Source organism: Tachysurus fulvidraco, chromosome 21 (assembly GCF_022655615.1).
Source record: "Tachysurus fulvidraco isolate hzauxx_2018 chromosome 21, HZAU_PFXX_2.0, whole genome shotgun sequence".
NCBI lineage: Eukaryota > Metazoa > Chordata > Actinopteri > Siluriformes > Bagridae > Tachysurus > Tachysurus fulvidraco.
The window spans coordinates 17,117,888-17,145,869 of NC_062538.1; the positions used below are offsets into that span (position 1 = coordinate 17,117,888).

At 36.3% G+C, this 27,982-nt stretch overlaps 1 protein-coding gene across 1 annotated transcript; it reads left to right on the forward strand.

Moving 5' to 3' along the window:
* The first annotated feature begins 1,183 nt into the window (after window positions 1-1,183).
* Window positions 1,184-27,436, forward strand: scarb2c (scavenger receptor class B, member 2c). Its single transcript, XM_027142368.2, has 12 exons — window positions 1,184-1,400; window positions 2,524-2,681; window positions 4,165-4,309; window positions 6,083-6,271; window positions 7,374-7,465; window positions 7,689-7,808; window positions 9,223-9,398; window positions 10,970-11,088; window positions 14,481-14,554; window positions 18,695-18,746; window positions 23,364-23,507; window positions 24,091-27,436. The coding sequence occupies exons 1-12, from the start codon at window positions 1,284-1,286 to the stop codon at window positions 24,130-24,132; spliced, it is 1,428 nt and encodes a 475-aa protein (XP_026998169.1). The 5' UTR covers window positions 1,184-1,283; the 3' UTR covers window positions 24,133-27,436.
* Window positions 27,437-27,982: the final 546 nt, after the last annotated feature.

Consider the following 27,982-nt stretch of genomic DNA (forward strand, 5'->3'; position numbering starts at 1 on the left):
ACAACCTTCCGAATGGTAATCCAGCACCTTAAAAACTAGGCTACCACTTCCACAAAGAAAGCCACACCATCAATTAATCAGCTCCACAAGTACAATCAACGCGATTTCAAGACTTTAAAACAACTTATAGTTAAATGTACATGGTTTCTTCTTCCTTCAGTTGCAGCATTGATGATGTACCCAGTGATGTTCAGATGGAACTAATTGACCTTCGGCTGAAACACTTCAGGTAGAGCACTTTAGATCAGTCTCACTGCATTGAAATTTTATTTCCACGCTCAGAAGATTCTTGTCTCTTTGGATCTACCTACGTATGTGTACAGGCATTTTCAGATACAGATAAAGATAAAGATCCTCCATCACTGATGACAACCTCACAGCTGTCCTGTGTATGTCCACCTCTGACAGTCAGACAGATTTCAATGCACTTGTTATAGCCCATGACAGACTGGATTTTTCCACTGAAGTAAGATGAAACATTGATGTGATTATTATTTTTATTTTTAGTGTTTATTGCTTCTTTAGGTGTATTTTTTTTTCTATTTTATATACCATAATTTCATATATTAAAATAAATATTAACATAATATCTTTATTCTTCTGATTACTACTAACAGCTCATCAAAATATCACATTTAGTTCTTTTTACAATAGGAGAAATTTAATAGTTAGCAGAATTAAGTTCCCAGTTATTGTTGTTTCATCCCTCCAACACAGCTCAGGTTTCTATTAATTCTAACTATTAATATAATTAATACAAATTAATTGCATATTATCTGTCATATCATGTCATGTCAAGACTCTATCTATAACATTTATATATCAATAACAATATTGAACCATTCATTCATTCATTCATTCACTCATTTTCTACCGCTTATCCGAACTACTCAGGTCACGGGGAGCCTGTGCCTATCTCAGGCGTCATCGGGCATTAAGGCAGGTTACACCCAACCCATCGCAGGGCACACACACACTCTCATTCAGTATTGAAACAAATAGACACAAATCTCTAAAATATGGCTTCACTAAGCGTTTAACTCAATTGTTTCCATGTCTTATTATTTTTTAATTTTCTGTGGTAGACAGTGTAGATTTTTATTGAAATAAACATCATATTGACCTTATCATCATGGCCGCCGTCAGGCGTTAGTTAAGCGGTTCAATAGACACGCCTAGCATTTGTGCGCATGCGTAGTAAGGCTGTGACAGAGCTTGTTGACCATAAAGAAATAGATAGACACTTCGGCTAAGTCTGTTTATAAACACAGTTTGTAATAATTATGAAGTCTTGTTTCGTGTACAGCACCGGAGTGCTCTCGGTTCTTATTATAATAGCAGGAATCGCGATGGTTTTGGCTCATGTTTTCCAAAACCTTTTGTACAACAAGATAAAGAAGGTAAGCAAATCAAAACAAATCTGTCCTTCATACCACAGTGATGTTTGGTAACAGCATTTGGTATCTGTTTAATAAACAAAGCCATGATTAAATCCATTTTATAGACGAACATAAACTGTATTAATGCATGACAGAACTTGTGGTGAAATATCTCGCTGTTACACAAGTGTTAGTAATGTTGTAAAAATACAGTTTTCTAATGAAATAATTGTCATGTCATGTGGCATCATGATCACTGCTCCTCTTCTAAGATTTATTATTGCAGCTTATGGTCAAATGTTTATGTGAAGTGTGCTGATAGAGCTGATAAAGGGACAGTGGTGGAGGATTTGTGATTAAACTGAGAGCTTATAGCAAAGTTGAGGTTCATAAGTGCTTATAGCAATGTCGAGGTTCATAGGATCTTATAGCAAAGTCGAGGTTCATAAGATCTTCTACCAATGTTGAGTTTCATAGCAAAGTTGAGGTTCATAAGATCTTATAGCAAAGTTGAGGTTCATAAGATCTTATAGCAAAGTCGAGGTTCATAAGATCTTATAGCAAGGTTGAGGTTCATAAGATCTTATAGCAAAGTCGAGGTTCATAAGATCTTATAGCAAATTCGAGGTTCATAAGATCTTATAGCAAATTCGAGGTTCATAAGATCTTATAGCAAATTCGAGGTTCATAAGATCTTATAGCAAAGTTGAGGTTCATAAGATCTTATAGCAAACTCGAGGTCCATAAGATCTTATAGCAAAGTCGAGGTTCATAAGATCTTATAGCAAAGTCGAGGTTCATAAGATCTTCTACCAATGTTGAGGTTCACAAGATCTTCTACCAATGTTGAGGTTCACAAGATCTTCTACCAATGTTGAGGTTCATCAATGAAAAAGATTTGGCATAATAATATTTCACCTAGGTCTCTGCTGAGAGAATTAAAATGTCAGGATTGGGATCAGCATTCATATCCTCCAACACGATTCTGTGAATGAGATACACATGATATATGATTCTTAGCATTATATTTTAAGATTGGTGTCTGTTTGCTGACTCTCTAAGCTTTTTTTGCTGACAAATCATTCAAATCTTATCTTTTAACATTTGGCACATGCATAAATGTTTGGTAATCTTTAACCTACAGGAAGTGGTGCTAGAAAATGGTACCGATGCCTTTGCTGTGTGGAAGGATCCACCTCCGCCTGTCTACATGCAGTTTTACTTCTTCAATCTGACAAATCCTAAGGAAGTGCTGTCAGGAGACAAGCCTGCTGTGATTGAGCTTGGCCCATACACGTACAGGTAAAGAGAAGTCACGTGTATAACTCGAGATGAGCTTTTCCACTCACTTTTTCACTTGGAAATAAAATAAAATCTTGACTGTTTGGTATAGTAAATGACACAGTAAGAGAGACTGTGTTTGTCACACATCTGTTAACAACTTCACACTCTCAAAGAGGTGCCGAACTTGATTCCACTTGCTTAATCAGTTGCTTTGGGCTTTCAGTAAATTCAGCTGTGACTTCTGCTTGGCCATTGGTCATGCCTTTTCTAGGACATAAAGAGGATATGGTCATGCCTGGATATGGGCAGACTTTACCTCACCATCCTCAGGACATTGAAACAGAAAGATCTTTTATTGATATTACATACCTACGTGACATGAAACACAAAAATAAAGGATGTGAAATGTTTTCAGTTTTGTATAAACCTTTGTACTTCTTTTTATTGGTCACTGTGTTGCACAGCGGGTGTGATTTCTTTTGCTCTTCATGATGCCTTCAGAGCTGTAGAGTGTAGATGTGGTTACTTTGCTGAACAGTTCTAACACATGCATAGGGCTGCTTTCACATATTCATTAATTAATCTGAATCTAACCCTGGTACAACTCTTTAGGCAGCTAAATGGTGACATGTTTCACACTTTGGTGGGTGATAAGAGCTTCTAAGTGAGAATTTTATGCCCGGGCCGATTACAGTAAGCAATTCAAACCCAAACTGCAAAAAAGCAAACCAAACACTTTTTTTCAGAGCTGTAGATCTGCAGAAATGCAGTGACTTCTGGATATTTGGCCAAACAAACAAAAAAAGAGAAAATAATCACTGGATTCTCTACACATTTTTATTTAATCTGGTATTTTTGTAATTATTTAATAATTATTGAGTGCTGAGATGTATTTCATGCTTAGCTTTAGTTAACTTGGCATACGATGCAAAAGAGTTTTACAAACACGTTTTCAGTCCTAAATGATCTTACATTTACATTTACAGCATTTTTGACGCCCTTATCCAGAGCGACGTACATAAGTGCTTAAATCTCTAACATTGAACACATTAATTAATTAATTATTTTTAAAAAGTTGCTTTTTTTAATTAATTATGTGAACCGTGAATCTAAACCAAATCAACTGGCAAATGGATCAAAGGTATCAAGGTACTTTGCGCTGTTTACCCATCATCAACGATCCCTAAAGTATATTACTTTTGTTTACTTTCTATGGTAAAGCATTAAAGCGAAACAAAGACCAAATAAAAGCCAGATTCACAGAACAGATGGAATTCAGAGCTTGTTCTTGCTTGTACTATTTTTGCCGCATATTTATTACTATGGCAATAACACACACACACACACACACACACACACACACACACACACACACACACACACACACACATCAACAGCAAATCTCACAAATCTCATGCCATGTTTTTGAAGCTGTCTTTCAAGTTAGTGGGTGCTATGTTGTGGATTTGCTTTTTTTTAACTTCCCTTTTTTTCCCCCAAGAGAGTATCGGCCTATGGAGGAAGTAAATTTTATGGACAATGGCACTAAAGTAGCTGCTGTTAACCCAAAAACATACATTTTTGAACCCAACATGTCACGAGGATCTGAAGATGACATAATCAGGACCGCCAACATCCCTGCAATGGTGAGCCACTTGTTAACATGTCACCCAGTTCACTGTTAGTCATCAGCTGATATTACATTCTCACATGATGATAATTGTGTAAACGTAAAGCTACATTTTAGCTAATTTTATCATAATGTAGATTTTAAAACAGGAGTTAAAGTTCAGATGAATTTTGAGCTTTTTTAACCACAAAGGAAGTTAAGGTTGAGTTTGTCATTAGGGTTAGAATTAGTTTTATACATACATACATACATACATACATACATATTCCTATAAACTATATTTAAGATTTTTTTTTATTTCCTTAAACATATTTTTGCACTTATATTTTCACTTCAACGTTTTTTGTCCTTGTGCATTAAGTTACGTTACTTAGTAATTATTGTACAACAATTCAAGCTTTTGAACTTTTAAGCATTCGGTTATTTTGGCACTCCAAGTCCCAAAGAGTGCTCATTCATGCAATTATTCAGTCAGAGCAGTCCATAAAATCATGCAGATGCCGATTAAGAGCTTCAGCAGAGCCAGTGCACAATGTAAACTCAGAGTCCTGTACTTAGCTGATGGTAATGAAACCCAATGTGGTCTTTTGCTGTTGAAGCTCATTCACCACAAGGTTCAGCATGTTGATTGCACACCACAGTTGTAAGAGAATTTAAACTGAGATACCTTAGAAGCTTGAGTCAGTGAGTTACCCAGGTGTTCTGCTCAGGTGTTCAGATCAGGTGTTGAGCTCAAGTGTTCTGCTCAGGTGTTGAGCTCAAGTGTTCTGCTCAGGTGTTTCTGCTCAGGTGTTTCTGCTCAGGTGTTTCTGCTCAGGTGTTTCTGCTCAGCTGTTCTGCTCAATTGATCAGCTCAGGTGTTTCAGCTCAGGTGTTTCAGCTCAGGTGTTTCAGCTCAATTGTTCAGCTCAGGTGTTCTGCTCAATTGTTCAGCTCAGGTGTTTCAGCTCAGGTGTTTCAGCTCAGGTGTTTCAGCTCAGGTGTTACTGCCCAGGTGTTACTGCCCAGGTGTTTCTGCCCAGGTGTTTCTGCCCAGGTGTTTCTGCCCAGGTGTTTCTGCTCAAGTGTTCTGCTCAAGTGTTCTGCTCAAGTGTTCTGCTCAAGTGTTCTGCTAAAGTGTTCTGCTAAAGTGTTCTGCTAAAGTGTTCTGCACAGGTGTTCAGCTCAGGTGTTCAGCTCAATTGTTCAGCCCAGGTGTTTCAGCTCAGGTGTTCAGCCCAGGTGTTCAGCTCAATTGTTCAGCCCAGGTGTTTCAGCTCAGGTGTTCAGCCCTGGTGTTCAGCTCAGGTGTTGAGCTCAGGTGTTTCTGCCCAGGTGTTCCGCTCAGGTGTTACTCGCCTAAGTCACCTCAGGCTTGCTCATTGTAGATAAATACAAACATGTTTAAATATAAGTCTAATATTAATCTTGAATTTTTGTATTATATTAAAGCTGCTTTGAGGTAATGTCTCAATGAATTCATTTGAATTGAATTGAATTTCCCAGGTGTTCCTGCAGAACTGCTGCTCTCTGGATGCATTGTGGTTTTTCTAGTCATTATATGCTCTAGGTGTGTGGGGGGAAAACAGTCCATCTGGCACCAAATACCCTGCAACTTTTGGCCTGTATCTGCATGAGTTTATGTACAGCACCTTTACTACTTGATCAACAGGTGGAATGAACAGGTGTAAAGGTGTTAAATTGTTAGCGAGTTTGTTATTTCATTATGAATCACAAATCCTTCCCCTGCACAAGTGTCATTTTGTATTAAACCACATTTATATTGTTGGTGTTTCTGATTTACTTCCAGACAATAATGAGAAAGTTTCAAAGTTCCTTCTTTCAGCGTATAATCTCTGATTTGATGATAAGTAACAATGAGGGTCTTTTTGGGACGTGGAAAGTGCGAGAGCTGCTTTGGGGATATGAGGACCTGGTACTCAAGGAGTTTCAGAAACTCCACCATGAACTGGACCCAAACTTTGGCCTATTTTACAAGGTAACGTGAATAATTGATGGTATATTAAAATAAATAAACCTTCACAGTGTGTGTGTGAGTGTGTGTGAGTGTGTGTGAGTGTGTGTGAGTGTGTGTGAGTGTGTGTGAGTGTGAGTGTGAGTGTGTGTGTGAGTGTGTGTGTGAGTGTGTGTGTGAGTGTGTGTTTGTGTGTATGTGAGTGAGTGTGTGTTTGTGTGTGTGTGAGAGTCTGTGTTAATAATTTTTAGTTACTCAGTTTACTCACCTGAAACTGTTGTACTCAAATTCAACAAGCTTTTGCTTCTTCACTTCATATAACAAACATTATTATTATTATTATTATTATTATACATTTATTGTATTTGCCATTATCCAGAGCGACTTACATTTAATCATTGTTATACAAGTGAGCAATTGAGGGTTAAGGGCCTTGCTCAGGGGCCCAACAGTGGACCTGGGATTCAAACTCACAACCTTCCAACCTATAGACCAACACCTTAACCACTAGGCTACCACATCCCCGGGAAAAAACCCTTCACATGATGGACGATTCAGTAGTTCTGAATTTATAGTGAAAATAGACTGAAATATATAAACAGTTAGTTTCACTAATTTGCCTGAGTGAGTGCTGATGTTTCCTATAAGCACACTGGGACAGTTTCCTGCATGTATCACTGCTTGTCTGTGTTTGCCATGTAAAATTTGTTAAGCAGGGGGGCACTGTGGCTTAGTGGTTAGCAGGGTTGGGGGTTCGATTCCCGCCTCCGCCTTGTGTATGTGGAGTTTGCATGTTCTCCCCGTGCCTCAGGGGTTTCCTCCGGGTACTCCGGTTTCCTCCCCCGGTCCAAAGACATGCATGGTAGGTTGATTGGCATCTCTGGAAAATTGTCTCTAGTGTGTGATTGCGTGAGTGAATGAGAGTGTGTGTGTGTGTGCCCTGCGATGGGTTGGCACTTCGTCCAGGGTGTATCCTGCCTTGATGCCCGATGACCCCTGAGGCACAGGCTCCCCGTGACCCGAGAAGTTCAGATAAGCGGTAGAAAATGAATGAATTTGTTAGGCATTGGATTTACTTGTGTCTTCACTTGTTCACTTGTTGGTGTGTGTTACTTGTTGGCTTCAGATGAACGGCACAGACGATGGAGAGTATGTTTTTTACACCGGCAAACAGAACTATCAGGACTTTGCCCGAGTGGATCTATGGAGAGGCCAGAGGTAAACATGTCTAGCATTACAAATACATGAGAAAAAAAAACAAACAAAATTAAATCGAAATAAGTTTTGAGTCATGTTTCTTCTGAAGCCAATGTTTGTTTGTTTTTAAATCAAATTTCCTTAGTCATCTTATTACCACACAGTGCTGCTTTGTAAGTCTGTTTTCTAAGCATCCATTCATTTATCTGCAGTTTGTGTGTTTTTGTTGTTTCTCTGTTTGCAGTATGCTTGACTGGTGGAGCACAGATCAGTGTAACATGATCAATGGAACAAATGGAGCAACCTTTCATCCCATCATCAACAAGACAGAGAAGCTTTACATGTTTTCGTCAGATCTCTGCAGGTGAAGACTAAAACATAATCATCTTATCTCTAGTGCTGTTTATATCTACACACAAATGTGTGGGGAATGTTTCTTGTGGGGAAGTCGTGGCTTAATGGTTAGAGCGTCTGACTCCTGACTCTAAGGTTGTGGGTCTGAGTCTTTAGCTGGCCCCGACCGAGGTGCCCTTGAGCAAGGCACCGAACCTTCCCTTGACTGCTCCTCGGGCGTCGCAGCATAAATGGCTGCCCACTGCTCCGGGTGTGTGATCACTGCTGTGTGTGTGCACTTTGGATGGGTTATGGGTCACCATACTTAGCCGTATGTCATGTCACTTTCAAAAAGCGTAGTTTTCTGGCTTGTGTGAAGTGTAAAACCTGCCATCTTAATAAATAAGAGATAAATGTACATTTTGAGATGAATACACAACTTTATATCAAGAATTAAATGCCAAGTGACAACAGGTTAACGCACAAGTGATTTTGACACCTGGCCGGTCACTTGATTCACTCGAAACTGGTACGTTTGCGTCCATCTTACAGCATCACAGCAAATTCCCAAGCAGAACTCAAATGTTTTTCATTTTTGTCCCTCTTCTGTGTCCCACAATGTTTGCCTGTCTCTCAGGGTACATGTATATTGTGGAAATGAACAATGTTATCATGAAACACTAAAACACTGTTGCAGGTTACTTTAGTTCCTGAACAAATGCAGACTCAAGTACAAGATTCAGTCGAGTGAATCGTGACACAGTTCCGGTGCGACCGAACTTGTACCAACTCCCACAGGTAGTCAGGTGGTCTCAAGCTAGGTACCGCAGCATGCTACACGGTCCACAAGACACCTTAACATTACCGATTCACTGCCATTATTTATAATTTTACAGCTACAGTTGAACTAATCAGTAAATTGTATCGCAGACCTCTGACCCCAGACAAGATGATGTGGCCACCATGATCACAGCCCTAGTTATATTTGATCATTTTGGGTCATTATTTACTTAGATTTTTTTCCACTACGAAATAAATTATTATTATTGTGACTTTTATTATGACATCTACTCCAGTTTATTTTAGTATTCTTGTCAGTTCAGTATCTCAGAAATATTTGGTTGTTTTCTTTACCGTCTTTGTTCATTATTTGGCGAACTGTGTAACATTGTATAGATCAGCGCATGAATAAATATCACCCCACATTTCACTCAAGTACTTTGTTTGAATAATGAAATGTTTTGGAACGTTGTTGGAACACTTCCGCCTGTTTGTGATCCTCTTTACAAAGAGCACGATGCAAATGCAGAAAGATTTTACTGTAAATGTGTCAACTACGTCTGCAAAGCTTTTTAGAAATGACTGATGGACGACGTTACAGATTTACACAGTACAATTTCAGTTCATTGTAACATGACTAACTGAGTTCTGTTTGTGGTTTTTAGGTCAATCTATGCTATATTTGAGTCAGAGCTGAGTGTCAGGGGAGTTCCTGCTTACCGTTTCGTCCCTCCCAGCTACGTTTTTGCAAATGCAACCATTAATCCGGATAATGCTGGATTTTGTGTGGGAGGAAATTGCCTCAGCTCGGGTCTGCTGAATGTCAGTGTCTGCAAACAAGGTGTGTGTGTGTGTGTGTGTGTGTGGCTGAGCGTGTGTGTGGCTGAGCGTGTGTGTGGCTGAGCGTGTGTGTGGCTGAGCGTGTGTGTGGCTGAGCGTGTGTGTGGGTGAGCGTGTGTGTGGGTGAGCGTGTGTGTGTGGGTGAGCGTGTGTGTGTGGGTGAGCGTGTGTGTGTGGGTGAGCGTGTGTGTGTGGGTGAGCGTGTGTGTGTGGGTGAGCGTGTGTGTGTGGGTGAGAGAGAGTGTGTGGGTGAGAGAGAGTGTGTGTGGGTGAGAGAGTGTGTGTGGGTGAGAGAGTGTGTGTGGGTGAGAGAGTGTGTGTGGGTGAGAGTCTGTGTGGGTGAGAGAGTGTGTGTGGGTGAGAGAGTGTGTGTGGTTGAGAGTGTGTGTGTGCACGTGTGTGTGTGTGCACGTGTGTGTGCGTGAGAGTGTGTGTATGTGGGTGAGAGAGTGTGTATGTGCATGAGAGAGTGTGTATGTGGGTGAGAGAGTGTGTATGTGGGTGAGAGAGTGTGTGTGTGGGTGAGAGAGTGTGTGTGGGTGAGAGAGTCTGTGTGGGTGAGAGAGTGTGTGTGGGTGAGAGTGTGTGTGTGCACGTGTGTGTGGGTGAGAGTGTGTGTGTGGGTGAGAGTGTGTGTGTTGGTGAGAGTGTGTGTGTAGGTGAGAGTGTGTGAATGAGAGTGTGTGTGTGGGTGAGTGTGTTTGTGTGTGTGTGAATGAGAGTGTGTGTGTGGGTGAGTGTGTTTGTGTGTGTGTGAATGAGAGTGTGTGTGTGGGTGAGAGTGAGTGTGTGTGTGTGGGTGAGAGTGAGTGTGTGTGTGTGTGTGTGAATGAGAGAGAGTGTGTGTGTGTGGGTGAGAGTGAGTGTGTGTGTGTGTGTGTGTGTGTGTGTGTGTGTGTGTGTGTGTGTGTGTGTGTGTGTGTGTGTTAGGAGTTCTTTTAGTTTAAAAAATATTAAGAATGTATTAACTGATGAACTGACCCAGAGTAACAATGTCACCATGTCACAAAATGATTTCTTTTCACCATTTATGAATAACCTACTAACTTGTCACTGGATCATTAATGTACACTTGGGGTCTTCTTTATGATACCCGGCCTGTTCTTTCTTAAAATCTTCCCAACATAAAAGTCTTTTGTTTTCAGGTAATGCGCCATCACATTGTAAGAAAACAGAATGCACATCAACCAATTTTCCAGTCAGTTCAATATTTTTAAAGCTGTTTTGTTTCGTAACATTTTATGAATCTCAACACAATTTAGATACTCGGAAACATAACAGTTTAGGTTAGTTTACACAGACGGACAGAAGGTTGGGTCATATTTGGGTTTTATTCTGATGCACTGAAAATGTTTTGACATAACATTGTATGTTGTAGCTTAATGTTTGTTTGTTTGTTTGTTTTTTATTAAAATATTACAAAGAAAAAATTTGACTTGCACACAACAGTAAATATGTGACATTTACCCAGTAAACAATGTGAAAATTCCAACTGTGTGATTTTAATTTTAATTTTGTCTCTGTCTCATTTCCTTGTCTTTACCCCCCCCCCCCCCACACACACACACACAGGTGCTCCAATCATCATGTCCTCTCCTCATTTCTATCAGGCTGATAAGAAGTTTAGTGATGATGTATTCGGGATGCGACCCACGAAGGAGGAGCATCAGACGGCCATCGACATCAACCCGGTATGTATACGTTGTTGTTGTTATTATTATTATTATTATTATTATTATTATTATTATTATTGGAACTGTTGGTTAAAATAAAAAAAAAAAACAGGTTTTAGAAAATTGTGAACATTACTGTATGTATGATGTATTATGTATGATCTGCATTTAGTGCATTGTCAAGTCCTCCTCTTTTTTGTCTATTAAGTAAGTAAGTAAGTTGATTTATAGAGCACATAATGAAATGACCTTATCCAACAATAAGTATAATAGAAGAAAGATGTAAAAGGAGGTGATTAGTTAATAATAAGCATTGTTGATGTCTGGAGGGAACGGATTCTATAGATGAGGTGCAGCTACTTTCCGTTAGAGGTAAGATCTAGGGACGTGTAAGAGAGCTTGTTTACAAGACCTAAGTGCTGAGTAAGAATGAATTAGGTCTGTAATATAAGAAGGTTTCTGTCCTATTAGTGCTAAAACTATTAAACGAATCTTAAACTGTATTCAAAAATGAACTGGGAGCCAGTGAAGAGAGGCCAAAAACTGGGGTGATATGAATCTAATTTTTTTTGTTTGGTACAAAAACCTGACTTCTGCATCTAAAAGCTTATTTATTACAGCACAGCTTTATTAAATTTAGTTAAAATTTAATACGAATCAATAGAATGTTTCATACTTAAGCTTGGCACTTTATACATAAGCTTTCTGTTACCTTGGACACGTTTATAGAAGTCTCCAGGATCAGCAATCTGTAAAAAAAAAAAAAAAGCTGAATAACTTTATACTCAGATTTCACACTCTAGATTTTTTTTATATATAAAATTGGGCAAAAGATCTTCAGAGTTCAGCGTTCACTCGACTTTTCCCCTCGTCAGTTCGCCATGTACATAGTTCAACACTTCAGGATTGACCTCAGAATTATTCTTCGTATTAAAAAGAAGAAAAAAAAGATTTCGCAAACACTTTTTTTCTTCTCAGCCTTAGCAAATCAAGGTCTAAGAGCAACCTTCAAACCATCGTTATGTTCATTACGTTGAGCACAAGAGGGCAATATATGACTATTACTCACAGCATTAAAGAGAGAGATTCTCTCAGAATCTCTGAATGAAAGGTTTTGCAATATACTTTTCCTGTTTTTTTTTTCTTTCTTTTTTCCCCCATTTATTTATTTAGATTGAAAACATTAGATTTAAAAAGAAACAATATGAGGATATCGCTTCGGCATTGTGTTCTATCTCAATATTAATCTCACTTAAAACTAAACATAAATTTACTCAATAATTATATCTCACATCAAGCAAAAAAAAAAATAAAAATTATATAATTTTTTCAAGGAAATCAAAGATCACTGTTGATTAAATCTTATCAGCTTTTAGATCGATTTTTAGAGAAGATTTTAGAAGATAATGCTCACAATCGTGGATGTGGTAGCTCAGTGGTTAAGGTGTTGGGCTACTGATCAGAAGGTCATGGGTTCATACCCCAGGTCCACCAAGCTGCCACTGCTGGGCCCCTGAGCAAGGCCCTTAACCCTCAGTTGCTCAGTTGTAAGTCACTCTGGATAAGGGTGTCTGCTACAGTAAATGCTGTAAATGTGTACTCCTAATTCGTTTTTATCTTCTGTCTTCTTCAGTTAGAATATACTGTACTTGGACTTTGAATGCTAGATACATTTGGATATTTACTTACTGTATTTATAGAAAAGCACTGACACGGTCATCATAAGCACTGACACGGTCATCATAACCGCTGACAGGTTTGCACACTCAAGGTGATATGAATGAGCTATCAGCTGCACTAATAACCAAACCTTGTTCAGTTATGTTTAATAGTTAAATATTAACAGAAAACTAAGAGCAAAATATGCACTGTGGCAAAATAAAGGACAAACATTCAGTATCATATATAATGTGGTGTTTTATAGATGCCCGGAATGTCTATTACTGATATTTCCAGCTGCAAGGAAATTCACAGGTTTACATTAATGCATTAGTGTAGTAACAGTGAACAGAAGTCACTGAGATTGAATGATGGACAGTTCATACAATCTTAAATGAATAACATAGAAAACATATAAATGAAAAAAATGACTTAGTTGATTAGCTGATTTCTTTGTACTAATTGCTCTTTGCTTTCTTCTGTCACCATCTCTCTCTTTCCTGTATATGTAGCTCTATGTTTTATTTTGCTTGATTAATTTCCTATTAATGTATTTTAGTTTGATTCCTATGTGCAATCACGTATTTGTATATTCTTGTATTTCCTTTTTTTATTTCTACTTTTTTTTAAGGTGTGCGTATGTGTGTAAGATGCTCGGTTTTTGTTTTGTTTTGACTTTTTAACATTCTGACATGGCTCTGCAGATGAAAAAAAAGACTAAATGAAACTAAACTAAAAAATAAAGTTCATTGATAGGATCAAAATGTATACACTGTGTGACCAAAAGGTTGTGGCACCTGACCATCACAACCAGACATCACGTTCCAGATGTAGTCACCTTTTTTGCTGTTATAATAACTTTGACTCTTCTGGGAAAACTTTTTACTAGATTGTGGATCATGATTCTGGGGATTTGTGCTCATTTAGCCACAAGAGCATTAGTGAGATGAGACTCTGATGTCAGGTGAGGAGGTCATGGCTCTAGAGCAGGACAACCTGGGCAAGCCATATCTTTATGAACCTCTCTTTGTGATATCGTCTTGTTGGAACATGCATGGACTTGGACTGCGTAGGTCTGGTGAAGTGAACTATTTACTATATATATATATATGTATGTGTATATATATATATATATATATATATATATATATATATATATATATATATATATGTATATGTATATATATATACAGTATACAAAGACGTTCTTTACAAATTGTGCGCCTCCAACTTTGTAGTAACTGTTTGGGGGCGATGGGGTGATGTTCAGGTGTCTACAAACTTTTGGCCATGTAGTCAACGAGGAGAGTCTACAGGGTCAGCAATCTGTAAAGACAGAAAAGCTGAATAACTTTATACTTAGATTACACTTTCTTTATAAAAAATACATTTGTTCAATGATTCACTACACGAAAAAGGGGAAAAAAGCAACCGATAGGGAAACGACGCTTTATAACTATTACGACATAAGTGCTAACAGTAAGCATGTTTCACAACATGTAATTAAAGTATTACAGTAATAACGATTAAAATGTATGACATCATATATTAATAAAGTTACAGATACTGTAATTGCATCTTTTATAATTAATTAAGTTAGTAAGATCACAGGGAAGATATACAGATACTTGTTAAACTTAAAAAAAAACAAAAAACAGAATAGATAACCATGAAAATGTTAAGTGAAGACTTGCAATTTATTAAAGGTGGTATATAGAAAATATATAAAAGTTTTCATTTTATTTCCAAAGCTCACTGGACTCGTGGTGCAAGCAGCAAAACGTCTTCAGGTGAACGTCTTCATTGAGAAGCTTCCAGCATTCAGGTACGTGTACGTGCATGCACGTGTATTATGTGTATAAACCAGACAATTAAAAAAAAAAAAAAAACGTGTTTTCTGTTCTCCGATCCGGCCCTTACATTTTTTTATATGGGTCACAGTCCTTTTTTTTTTGTTTTTGTTTTTTTTGCGAAGTCTTTTTTATTGCAAACAAAGTCTAATAACAATACAGAATCCCATTTTACATTTTACATGAAAAAGTAGTAAAGTAAAAGTATTACAACAATAACAATAATGGAAAGAAAGTAAAAAGAAAAATAAGAGAACAAACCAACACCCACCCACCCAACTCCGGGTCCTGGCGCTTTTTAATTATCGAATACATTTAAAATTTACAAAAAAAAAAAAGAAAACCTAATCTGGAAAAACACGAAGGACTATAAAATATGAAATAAACGGTTGCCATTTATGAGAAATGGGTCACAGTCCTGACTAGGCCAGCTTCCAACTCCCAACAACTTCCACATAGCAGTGCCACTGTGTTTTATTTGGGTGTCTGAGAAGTCGAAGGTCATTTTCCACGCTGGATCCAGACATGCCAGAAATGTGCAACGAGCACGATATCAGAGCAGCTGCTCAACACAATTACAGAGATAAATCTGGGTCTGAAAGCTGAACGACTTCAAACAGCCAACTCTGATGATTTACAGTATACTAAACTCTATCCAGATCAATGCACCGAATTAGTCACCTTATAGTAATAAACTAAAATAACAAATCCCTAGTTATATTACATGAGAACTTAGTAAAATTAAATTTTAACCTATATTTTACTAACATGATTCCGTGATTGTTCACGTAGTTATAAAATAAACAACGAAAGCATTGCATTTGTATGCTAAATGAAGTTCGAGGAATTTCACTACGAGTCGCTAAAGCATTTCACTCCACGTCATACTGTGTATCACTGCGATTGATAAGTGACCAATGAAATTAGAATTTTATTAAATTTGACATTCATTAGACTGGCATAAGATCTAATAAGAGCTCCTTATTGTTCCACCTGCTTGAGTCTGTAATAAATAATTTACAACAATTGTGTGGAAAAATTGCAAATGGTGTGTTATTCAGGGATATTTTCATTTTTATACCCAGTTTTTATAGCTTGTAGTTGTCCTTTATTTTAAATAAAGTATTCTTAAAAGTAAAACTTTGCAGTAGAACTTAAGTTTGACTAATTTTAATAAGTTGTTAGTAATCAGCGGTGGACAAAAGCTCTTGTGTGCTTCCCAATACTCTGTGCTTTAGTTGCTTCATTTACAACAATAAGCGATGGTAGCTGGTGTAATATTGAAGAAAATATTAAAGAGAGTAAAATAGGAATAGTTTCTGAAACACCATCACCTAACAAACAATATCTTCTGTTGTTAATATAAATTATACAAACTTAACGGTTTTATTAAAATATGAATTATATCATTTTGTCCCAGGCTACCGATTTGTCCTGATTTGTTGTATGGGAATCGATAAGGTAACAGACACAGATGTTTGAAGTTTACTTAAGTTTAGAACGATTGATATACAACTGTACCAGGGTTTGTTTCATGAAGACAAAAATCCAAAAATGCCAAATGCCAAAACTCATTTTCTGTAGTGTAAAGTCAATGTGTGTGTGTGTGTGTGTGTGTGTGCATGTGTGTGTATGTTTGTATAGGTGTGTGGGGGGGTATAGGTGTGTGTATGTTTGTATAGGTGTGTGTGTATGTTTGTATAAGTGTTTGTGTGTGTGCATGATTGTATAGGTGTGTGTGGGGGGGTATGTTTGTATATGTGTGTGTATGTTTGTATAGGTGTTTGTGTGTATGTTTGTATAGGTGTGTGTGTGTGTGTGTGTGTATGTTTGTATAGGTGTGTGAGTGTGCACATGTGGGCATGATTGTATAGGTGTTTGTGTGTGTATGTTTGGATATGTGTAGGTGTGTGTGTATGTTTGTGTAGGTGTGTGTATGTTTGTATAGGTGTGTGTATGTTTGTATAGGTGTATGTGCATGTGTGTGCATGATTGTATAGGTGTGTGTGGGGGGTATGTTTGTATAGGTATGTGTATGTTTGTGTGTGTGTGTGTGTGTGTGTGTGTGTGTGTGTGTGTGTGTGTGTGTGTGTGTGTGTGTGTGTGTGTGTGTGTGTGTGTGTGTGTGTGTGTGCCCATGTGTGCATGATTGCAATGGTGTGTGTCTGTTTGTATAGATTTTTGGTGGGGGGTGTATGTATATGTGTGTGTGTTGTGTGCACATGTGTGCATGATTGTTTAGGTGTGTGTATGTATATGTGTATATTTGTATAGGTGTTTGAGGGTGTGTGTGAATGTGCATGTGTGAATGATTGTATAGATGTGTGAGTGTGTGCATGTGCGCATGATTGTATACATGTGTGTGTGCGTGTTTATGTTTGTAGAGAGAGAGAGAGATTTCATAAACTTATTCTTACATAAACATATGTGTGAAACAATAAATGAGGAGGAAGGAAGGAAGGAAGTGGGACATGCATATCCTGCTCAATGTTCTTGTAACTTCACAACCTACATACGCCAGACGTATGAGATCATCTGTTTGATTTCACTTTAGAAGTTTAGAGAAAAAACAGAATTCTACAGGTGTGTATTATTGGAAAGCCGACTCCCAAAGGATTATCAACTCAGTGTGTAGCTGGAAACAAAGCGCTGAGGAGAGGTTTAACCACAAACAAGGACTAAAAATAACTTCTAGTGTTGTGTTTCACAATAACCCTTACTTTAGGCTCAGGTTTTTAACTTTCAAAATAGACTCAACATCCAGGATACACGCTATGAGAGGAAATGTTAGTAATTTTGTTGTGTTTGTTTTTGGTCCCTCTGTATCTTACAATAATTAATACAAATCTGTTTAATACTCATTGATAATACAGATAATACAGGTGTTGTTTAATAAAGATGGGGATGCAATAACCTAGTGTTTAATGTGTAGGATTACTGAGCTGATTACTGAAGGTTGTGAGTTTGAATCCCAGGTTCACCAAACTGCCACCGCTGGGCCCCTGAGCAAGGCCCTTAACTCTCAATTGAAGAAAAAGAATTGAGACATTGCCTCGAAGCAGCTTGCCAGAAGTATAGAGATAGAGATAAAGAGTCATTTAATTATACATTTTTACAGTTTTTATTCTATCATCCGTTCCTAACATCTCTCAGTATAATAACGTTTAGGAGAGTAAAAACACATAAGCTGTTGAGACTTGTCTCACATGACATTTATATGTGTATTATTTATACACTTGCTTTATTTGTTTGTTTGTTTGTTTGTTTGTTTGTTTGTTTATGCTTCATTTAATTGGGTTTATTCATAGACAGAAGTTGTGTAAATCAAAAGAGAGGACATAACACAAAAACAGAAAGGAAACACACACACACACACACACACACACACACCCCTACATAGGTCTAGAGGTTTGAAGGTCATGGCCATCCGTAAATCACACGCACATATGCACGCACAAGAACCAAAAAAACATTAGGATTTAACCATGCTTAAAAATATTAACTTAAACCAACTTTTGGAACACACTTCAGCTTAAACAGGCTTTTTAAACCGTACGTACTACAAAAAGCCTTTTATTTTTAAGAAACTAAAAGAATTCTTGTGGGCTAAAAACATCACACACATGCGTGCACACACACACACATGCACAGGATACAACCAGTGGCCATGTCAATCCACCATAAGGCTAGTTTATAATTGTAACCAGTTAATATTCGCTCCTAAAGATATTCAAATCTGTCATAGATGTCAGTATCTTGTATAATGTGCTCCAGAGATTTTTTTTTAATCCAAAAAATGTGTTTGTCATTACATTTATCATAATAATAATTCATAATAAATTAGGTCTCATTTGTGTATTTTATATTGACCTCGAGTGGCTATTTGAGTGTAAAATTTGACTAGAACACACAATGCTGCTATTGGCTCATTGACCTGGGAGTTACTTAAACCTGAACAAAATTAGAAACCTGCATAAAGGTTCCCACCAGCATTAAAACTCTGTTCATTTCTCTGGTGTTACTTATTGCACAGTCCATATCCTTTAATACATAAAAGTTTGATATTGTTTTATTTGCAATTGATTGTATGTATTTTTTTTTTCTTTTGCCTTCAGACAAACTGGTGATGTCAGAACATTGGTCTATCCAGTGATGTACATTAATGAGGTAAAAATTTCAGAATATATATATATAAAACCGTTAATGGATTTTTTTTAATGCAGTGTTAATAACTATCTGATCACTATTACAAAAAAAACTGTGATAGATTATAAATCATTGTAGTACAATAGTCACTTAAAAGCAGGAAAAGTGTTCTTAAGGTTAAGGACAAGAGGCCAAGAGTACACAATGAAAGCAGATTTCCACAAAATTTATGGAAATTGATTTCTTATTCATGTATAATACAAGTTGCTCAAAATTAATATTTTAATCAGAAAAAGCAACAACACGAACGATAGTGAGTCATAACACAGCTGTGCCGTGTTGGCCGTACACTGTCACCCAGCTCTATTGATATCCTGTGAATGCATTTTTCAGATGGTCAAGAAGTCTTTAACCTTGCAATAAATCATGCCATAGTTTAAACAGCTGCTTATTGCTTAACCTCACTGTTTATGTGCTTCTACATCTTTCTCTTGTTAGGATGTACTCTGGGTGTTTTCCACTCTCATTAGTCTGTGAATTATGGTTAAAGCCAGCTGTTTTATATTTTATCACTTGTCAGAGTTAAGTGTGTCAAATGAAATGCAAGTTTCTCATTATTCTTCTTCATAAACTGCTGTATATTGAGTCTTACGATAACAGTAGTCAGTTGTTATAGACAGCAATGTAAAAAGAGACTAGTCTGCCATACCATAACGATACTTTGAATGCTAGCTAGCTATGTAAGGCTCTACCTAGCTAGCGAACATCATCATGGTAAACAGAGTACCTTGCTTTACCTTCCCTTACCTTACAAACCAATAGCTATCAAATATAGTGGAAAATTTCCTCATTTGAAAAATGACCGTTACTTTAGCTATCAGTAACTTAGCCAATAGGTCGTGTTATATTTGAATTGATTTCCTAATTGAATCAGATTCCTGCTTTAATTGTTTATTTAATAATATGTACCAGTTAAGGAGCTTTAATTACTGTTTAAAAATATATTTCTATGTAGTTCTATGTAAAATGCTCTAACTGCGTACACTTCCATCTTTAATGATCTGTGTTAATTCCATGAAAGTGTTCATTAAGACCTCTAGTTTTTTTGTACTAAACTTAAGGATGTGTGTCACCCTGTGCATCAGGATGTTTTACCCTTTTTTCTGTTAATTGTCGTGCACCATCAGACACGCAGGCAGATGTTTTAGTTCGATAGAGCAAACTCCAGACTTCCCTGCATCACTTCCTCATATGTTGTGTAGGTATTTCAAAGATAATAGGGTGGGTTCTTCCAGCCATTTGGGCCCCTCAAGGTCAAAATTTACCTTCACTGCCAAGTGGCGTAAAGGTTAATATGATGCATTTTGTACTCAACAAATTTAGAACAGTTTGTTTACAAAGAACTACTGCCCATAGGAGTTATGATGAACTATCGTAAACCTGCCGTTAATCTGTAAAAAACAGCATTGTTTACCCAGTTTCCTGTAGTCATAATTACATCTCCAAATGTTGATTTAATATTTGGGACATCTAATGTGAGTGTTTCATCTGGCAAAATATCTGTCAAAGAAAGAAACTATAAGTATGTAGAGGCTTCTCTTTATAAACTCTGAGAAAATATAGGCAAATATTAAAAAAACAATAATATGAAAGAAGTGTTAAATATGTTAAAGAAGTAAAAAGACAACAAAGAAATCACTTAAAGCTTTTTTGTTGTAAAAATAAAACATTTTCAAATCGGTTGGAATTAAGAAATTTTTCATGAAAACTGATACTTCCATTCGTCAAAAAGTGGCGTAATGAATAGAAAATATAGTCAAGTATAGACATTATACCATAGCAATATAGACATTGCTAAGGTTAGAAATAACTATTTATTTTAAAAATAACAAATAAATTTAGTGCTTCACCAAAACAAACCTCAATCTGCAGTAATTACAGCTGTGCAGACCTCTGGTTGTCTGGCCGCCAGTTTGTTGAGGTAATCTAGAGAAACTTAAACCCATGCTGACTAAAGTACCTCCCACAAGTCAGATTGGCTTGACTGGAATTTTTCTTTTGTACCATCTGGTCAAGCTGCTCCCAGAACAGCTCAATAGGCTTGGCATCCAGTGATTATGCCACCCAATTCATTCCACCCGAAAGTTTTTTGCATAACTTAGGGATGTGCTTCTGGTCATTGCCCTGCTGTCAGCTGAGACTAGCTCTAATCAAGCTCTGTACCCAGGATATGGCATGGTGTTGAAAACTGGAGTGAGAGCCTTTAATGTTCAACATTCCTTTTACTTGTACAAACGTAACAAAGCAATCTCGAGTCAAATAGCATTATGATCGCGACTTTAGATATAAAAGAAGTTTAGCTCCTCAAATCCAGGCAGCAAATCAGGACAAATATATTGGGGAAAGTGCGGCAGCTCAATCAAAGCAAATGGGAACAAAAGAGTGTGCTTTTGTAATATAATAATGGCGGCGTTTGCTTTTTATTACTGAACACATACGTCTACTTTGGTGAGAAGCTACCGAGAGTTTTTTTTACCGAGAATTTGTATCATTACCCAGCTGTAAAGCTTCTTTAGCTGGAGAAAGTTTGATATTCAGCTTCTGTGATTCTGGTGTGTGTTTTTCATTAATTATCTATTAAATGTTTTTTTTTTTTTTTTTAAGTTTGTTAGTCTGTTTTTATATGTATTTTTTGCTTTATATATTTCTGCTGTTTATATTGTGTTATGTAACGTTTTCAACTGGCTAATGGTGTGTAGTTGGTGTTTTTCTGTAATTTATATATTTATATATAACAGCAAAGTAGGCAAATGAATAGACAGATTAAAAACTACTTTTATCTTGTTTATAACACTGCAGGACACCTGAAGGTCCAGAAGATAATTATATCCTAAGATTCATGAATAGTTCGTACCTACAGTAGGACAATACAGTATTTTAGTACACCAAGGGAGTCACTGCTATTTAGGCATCATGTGTGATGTGTCAAATGTGGTTTGGGGTGTAGACTGAATTCCCATTGAAAGTGATAGGCTACTTAGCGGAGCAAGACAAGAGCAAGCACAACTAGCATGAATAAACTGAAGGTTTTATTTTATACTGAATATCAGGTGAAATCTTGGAAGTCTATAAGAAAATAATTTAACAGAATTATTTATCAGTCACTAAGACTCTTCATTCTTGACTTTGTTACAAAGATTATGACCATATTGATGGGAATTTGATTGGAAACCCTCTGTAAAGCCTAAGAACTCTTTACATTACATTATATTGTTGACCTCATGACCTTGTGTTTTCATTAGTGCTGGGCAACGATTAAATATTTTAATCGTGATTAGTCGCATGATTTATCTGTGATTAATCGCAGCATGTGCAAAATTCAATAATGAAATCAAAAGTAGTGTATTGCATAATTTTATTCTTTCAAAGTACTGCTGTATGAACAAAAGTGCAAAGTGGTTTGTCAAAACTTTAAACAAATAAAGTGTTTTTTTTTTTACAGCAGTTAAAAGTTAGTAGCAGTTAACACTTCTTGTAAATCTTAACTTAAACATTAATGTAATCAAATTAAATATAACATTAACATATAAATAAAACATTAAAACATTAATGTTTTAATAAATAAAACATTAACATTTTATTTAGTTTGAGAAGAAAAAAAAAGTCCAGAACCTTGATCACAACATTATAACTGGCCCCTTCCGAGCAATTTAACTGATACTTCAGACTCGAAGTACTCCGATGATACCTTTTTCCATTTTTCTGTCCGCACCAGATATTTTCTGTTTCGCGCTGTAGCTCTCTTAGGCACACAACAAATGCTTTCATTGATTGAGACACGTGATGACGCTTATCCCAAGCAGCCAGTAGCCTACTGATAAACATCCCACCCCTCCTGTGACCCAGTCTATCTATGTGTATTCAAACTAAACTTTCAAAATAAAAAGTACGTCAACACGCGATAAACTGATTGTCGGCGTTAATTAATTAATGCGTTAACGCGTTAACTTGCCCAGCACTAGTTTTCATATTATATTTCAAATCATTTGTGGGAATGTGAAAGACATTAGAAGTGCATTGCATGCCTATTAATCCACATTTATGATTATATTTGTATATATCAACATCTATTATCTCATGAAACTTTGGAACAAAGGTTGTAGATTGTAAGACAACTACATGGGTTGAAAATGAACATGGCATTGATGAGAGATGAAAAAATGATTAGTCTACGAAATGAACGTTTTCTCATTTCAAAACACAACACATGCCATGAAGCATCATGCAGTGTTGGGTATAAAATAGTGAAACTAGTTCAGTAGTAGAATATACACAGAATATACAGTCTGTGTTTATTCAGTATCGTGTTTCATCACATCTCCGTCCCATTTTTCTAAATTGAAGTCGATCCCAGTAAGAGACGATTCACTGAATCCTGGGACTGAAAACCCAAAAGCTCGAGAGTCGATTCCACACAAATGATTCAGTTTGCATGCACGCGACAAGCAAAAGAAAAAAAATGTTTTTTTAGTAAGAGAGTAATTTATATAAATATAGATTTATTTAAATGCATAGAGATTTTTTATTTTATTTTTTTTATCAATTGTTACATCAGTACTTTTTCTTCCCACTTCTCAGAGTGTACTAGTCGATGAGGATTCAGCTAAAAAGCTTCAAAGTGTGGTTACCCAGGCCAACGTTGTGATTAACGTACCCTTCATCATTATTGGTGTTGGCATCTTATTAGGCATTGTCTTCATCATCCTCATGTGTCGTCAAGAGGTGAGAAATAAAGTTCATTACAATATTTGCAACATAAAAAATATATTTTGTAGAGTAATATAAATAAATAAATACAAATAAAAAGATGATGCCGAATATTTTTAATAATAATAATAATAATAATAATAATAATAATAATAATAATAATAATAATAATAATAATTTAGCCTATAGATCCTCATAGTTTTTAAATGGATTTTAAAGTGTGGTACATTTTCCTAAAAACAAATTATATCGGGAAATGGTTGTATTTTGTTTGTTTTGTTATTAATATTGACTTGGAACCTGTGACTTATTTTTATAAACCTTTAACTATATTTATATTATACATTTATATAATTTAAAATGATATAAAAGACCATTTATTAGAAAATTTGCAAGATAATGCAAATACCAAATATATAATGTTAAAAACCTTGAAAAAATATTTTTTGTGCTTCCTGTTTATTGACGTTTATTGGTTTATTGAAGATTCATGGGATGGCATATTTTTGGCATTTTATAATGAAATTCTGACTGATGTGTTATTAGATTCTATAATTTTAAAACCATTTTGAAATTTTCATTTGTGTGTCTCCCACAGCGGGGCACTCCTGAAGAATCCCAGCCTTTGCTGAGCTCGTAACACAACAGGAAGTCAAAGTTTCCGTAAATGTCTGTGCAGTCATAAACTGAAACCCTTCAATAATGCCAGCAAACGCAGTATTTTCACATCTATTTGTCAAACTAGAAGGACTGACATTTTACTTTTACTTTTCAAAACAGAATAACAAACACCTACTGTAATCCTAGTCAAAATAGATTTATTGTGTGATTTTTAGATTGGATATATTTGCATGCCGTGCCATAATAGTCATTGCTTATCATAAACTCTGATACGTCTTACATTTCCAGGATAGTACTAGCTTTCATTCATTGATTACTTGCAGAAATGTTAATAATTGTGTTTTCTGAATATTGTGCATTTATGAGTCAAGGGATTTCCGATAGCAAATTGTAAGCTACAAATTCCTCAATTTATATTTACATTTGGCAGATGCTCTTATCCAGAGCGATGTTTACCAGGTTTCAGACTTAAGCTAACAAGAGACTAAACATTGTTCAATTTTTTTTTTTAATAATTTTTTCATTTTTTTGTGTTTTGTTTGTTTATTGTTTTAAATACACACACATACAAAAACCATGGAAGAAAGTGATAGTTCAAGTATTTCATGAAGAGGTAGGTCTCCGACTATCATTTGAAGATACCCAGTGACACAGCTGTCTGGACCCCTAGTGGAAGTTCATACCCTGAGAGATGCTGGGACTAGACAAGCAGTGCTGGTAGCACTGAGGGTGTGAGGTGCAGTGCGAGGAGTGATGAGGGCTTTGAGGTAAGACAGTGCTGGTCTGTTTTTGCCTTTGTAGGCAAGAATAAGTGTTTTGGATCTGATGCATGCAGCTGTCGAAAGCCAGTGTAGATAGCGCAGCAGTGGGGGGGGGGATACGAGAGCTTAGACAGGTTGAATACAAGTTCTGCAGCTACATTTTGGATTATTTGCAGAGGATTAATTGCATTCATAGGAAGACCTGCCAGCAGTTATTTCTAGTAGACCAGTCTTGTGATGACAAGAGACTGAAAAAGTACCTGAGCAGCCTGTTTGAACAAAAATGGCCAAATCCTTATAATGTTGTAGAGAAGGAACTGAGTGAGTGTGTCATATTAGCAACATGTGAGGAAAAGTATAGTTTAGTGGGTTACAAGCTGTGACTGAAGGACATTCAGTCAGATCGTTATGCAGGGATATTGCAAGATCATGACCTAGAGATGAATCACATGGAATGACCAGCAGTTCAGTTTTGCTAGGGTTGAGCTTCAACTGATGAGCCGTCATCCATGATGATATGTCTGCCAGACATGGTAAAGGGCCTGTGGTAGCCTAGTGGTTAAGGTGTTGGGCCACCAATCAGAAGGTTGTGAGTTCGATCCCAGGCCCACCTAGCTGCCATTGCTGGGCCCCTTAAGCTTAAGGCCCTTAACTCTCAATTGCTCAGCTGTGTAAAAATGAGATAATGTAAGTCACTCTGGACAAGGGCATCTGCCAAATGCTGTAAATGTAAATGTAAATGGTTTGATCTGAACAGAAGCTGTGGTATCTGAGGGCAGGAAGGAGAAAATAAGTTTATCATCAGCATAGCAGTAGTAAGAGAACCCGTGTGAGGAAATAACTTCAACAAGAGAGTGAGTATACAAGGAGAGGACCAAGTACTGAGCCCTGTGGGACACCACTGAGTCTTCATGGAGCATATATCACTCCCCTCCATGTATAACTTGCACATACACTTGAACCATGTACAAACAGTGGCGTCCTGTACCATCATTTCATCAGTTAAAGTCAACTTTTTTTTTGTACTTGTTTTATTTTAGTTTAGGTGTTTGTTTGGTGCTTCATCTAATTGTGTGTAATTTTACTGCTGGCTGAATCTGAACATTTTACTACTATAATAATTTATATAGGCTTAATATTATTTTACTGTGTTTACTCTTAATGTTGGGAAATTTCCACTGTTCATTGAGTGTATTTTAACTTTTGCAAAATGTCCTGTGGATGTCAATGTTATTGTGCTTTTAAATGTCTGAATATTACATTTTAATTCGATTGTTTCTTGTTTGTGCTACAATTTGAACAAATCTGATCATTAGCTGCATTTTGCAAACTGGCCTCATTTATTAGTCTATTAGTAAAGTTGGAAGAAAATCTGCAAATCTCGTTAAAGGTTTGTGTTGACAGATAGCCATGAGGGTAAAACCATAAAAACAGAAAAAATGTTTTTTGACACTACTATACCAAGAAGAAAAGGTTTAATGTATGCGATTATATCTTCCTGCTCTGTGCAGGCAGACCAGCTTGTCCTCCATTTATATGCCACCATATCTTATTTTAGTGATAGTATTAATTTGATTGATTTCTCTTAATTTATGGCTTCATTCTTAATTTATTTCGTTTCTTTAATTAATGGCAGTAATTCAAAACAACTGGTTTTCACAAAATATTTCAGACAGTATTTTTATTCTCTGACCTAGTAACCTAGCATGTGGAAAAGCAAACACTCCAAAGCAAATCCTTAAGTGACCCTTTGCTAAAGAAGAGGTTTACATCAGTTAATCTTCTTATGCATAAATCTTCACTCACTCCAGTGAGTTAAATATATTTTTTTTTTCTGAATTTGCATGATTTTCATGAGAACCAAATTTCTTGTGAAGTATGATTTCCACATAAATCCTCTATTTAAAACAGACACACTGTGGACATTTAGCCTCAGTCCCAAATGCTACCTTGTTTTTTTTGTAACTACAGTTACACTTTTCTAAGTCTATGTCCCAAACTTTAGTTACATAAAATCTACTAAACTGATATTTTAGTTTAAAAAAATCACATTGCCTTAAAGACATTGTGAGTCAGTTTTAAAACTGATTAATGGCTAGAACCAGAGAAAAATGTTGTACAAATAACATTCAAATTAAATTGTAAGTCTAGCTATTATAACTTTATTCCGCACCGCTGTTGAATTCTGACCTGATTTTATGCGGCGTGTAATTTAGACGATTTGTAGAATCAATCATCTTAAACACAAATAAGATAAAGATTGGTGTTTGGTGTTGGAGGATAGTGTTTTTACTAATTTGGCTGTTTTGCATGTTGTGCTTTTTGTCTTAAATATTTTAAATTCTGTTTAGTTTTTTGGTAAATTGGTGGTTCGAAAATGTGTGGTTCTGTTACTTGTGAATGTTTTCAAAGGGATTAGAGAGAGAGAGAGAGATTATTATTACTTTCACTCATTTACTCCTGCACTTTATTGAGCAACCACTTGTCAAATATTTTGTTTTGTATTTCCACTAAACAATGTGATATTTTAAATGTCATCAATAAAAATGCTGTTTTAATGAATTTTAATGTCATTCAACTCACACCTGATTTTTTTTGCACACTTTGTCCATTTTCCATTTATTTCGATCAGATTTTCTTAAAAATAAAAAAAGCTTGAATAAAAAAACAATATATTGCACTCTTAATGTAACAATGACAACAACATTTATAGTCTACATTAACAAACAGTATTTACATTACATGACTGCAATGTTGCTAGAATTGACAAATAAAAAATAAGTCTTTTATAAATAAAAGACTTATAAAAGACTAATAAACCAAATGGGCTTTGTGTTATTTATTTTTTATGGATTGATTATATTGTCTGAAATAACGTGAAATGAAACGCTTAATGAATCTGATATACGGAGAGGTGACAAATTAAAGGGAAAAAAGTGCCTTGGGAACATTCTGGGATCAACACTAGCCACCAAAACAGGTAGTCTGTGGAACTGTACTGGAGTGATGATCATTCTTCCAAAAGATATTCCCTCAGTCGGTGTTTACTACGTCACTCCAAAATCTCCCGTTGGTATACAGTTGGGTTGATATCTGGTGACTGTATCA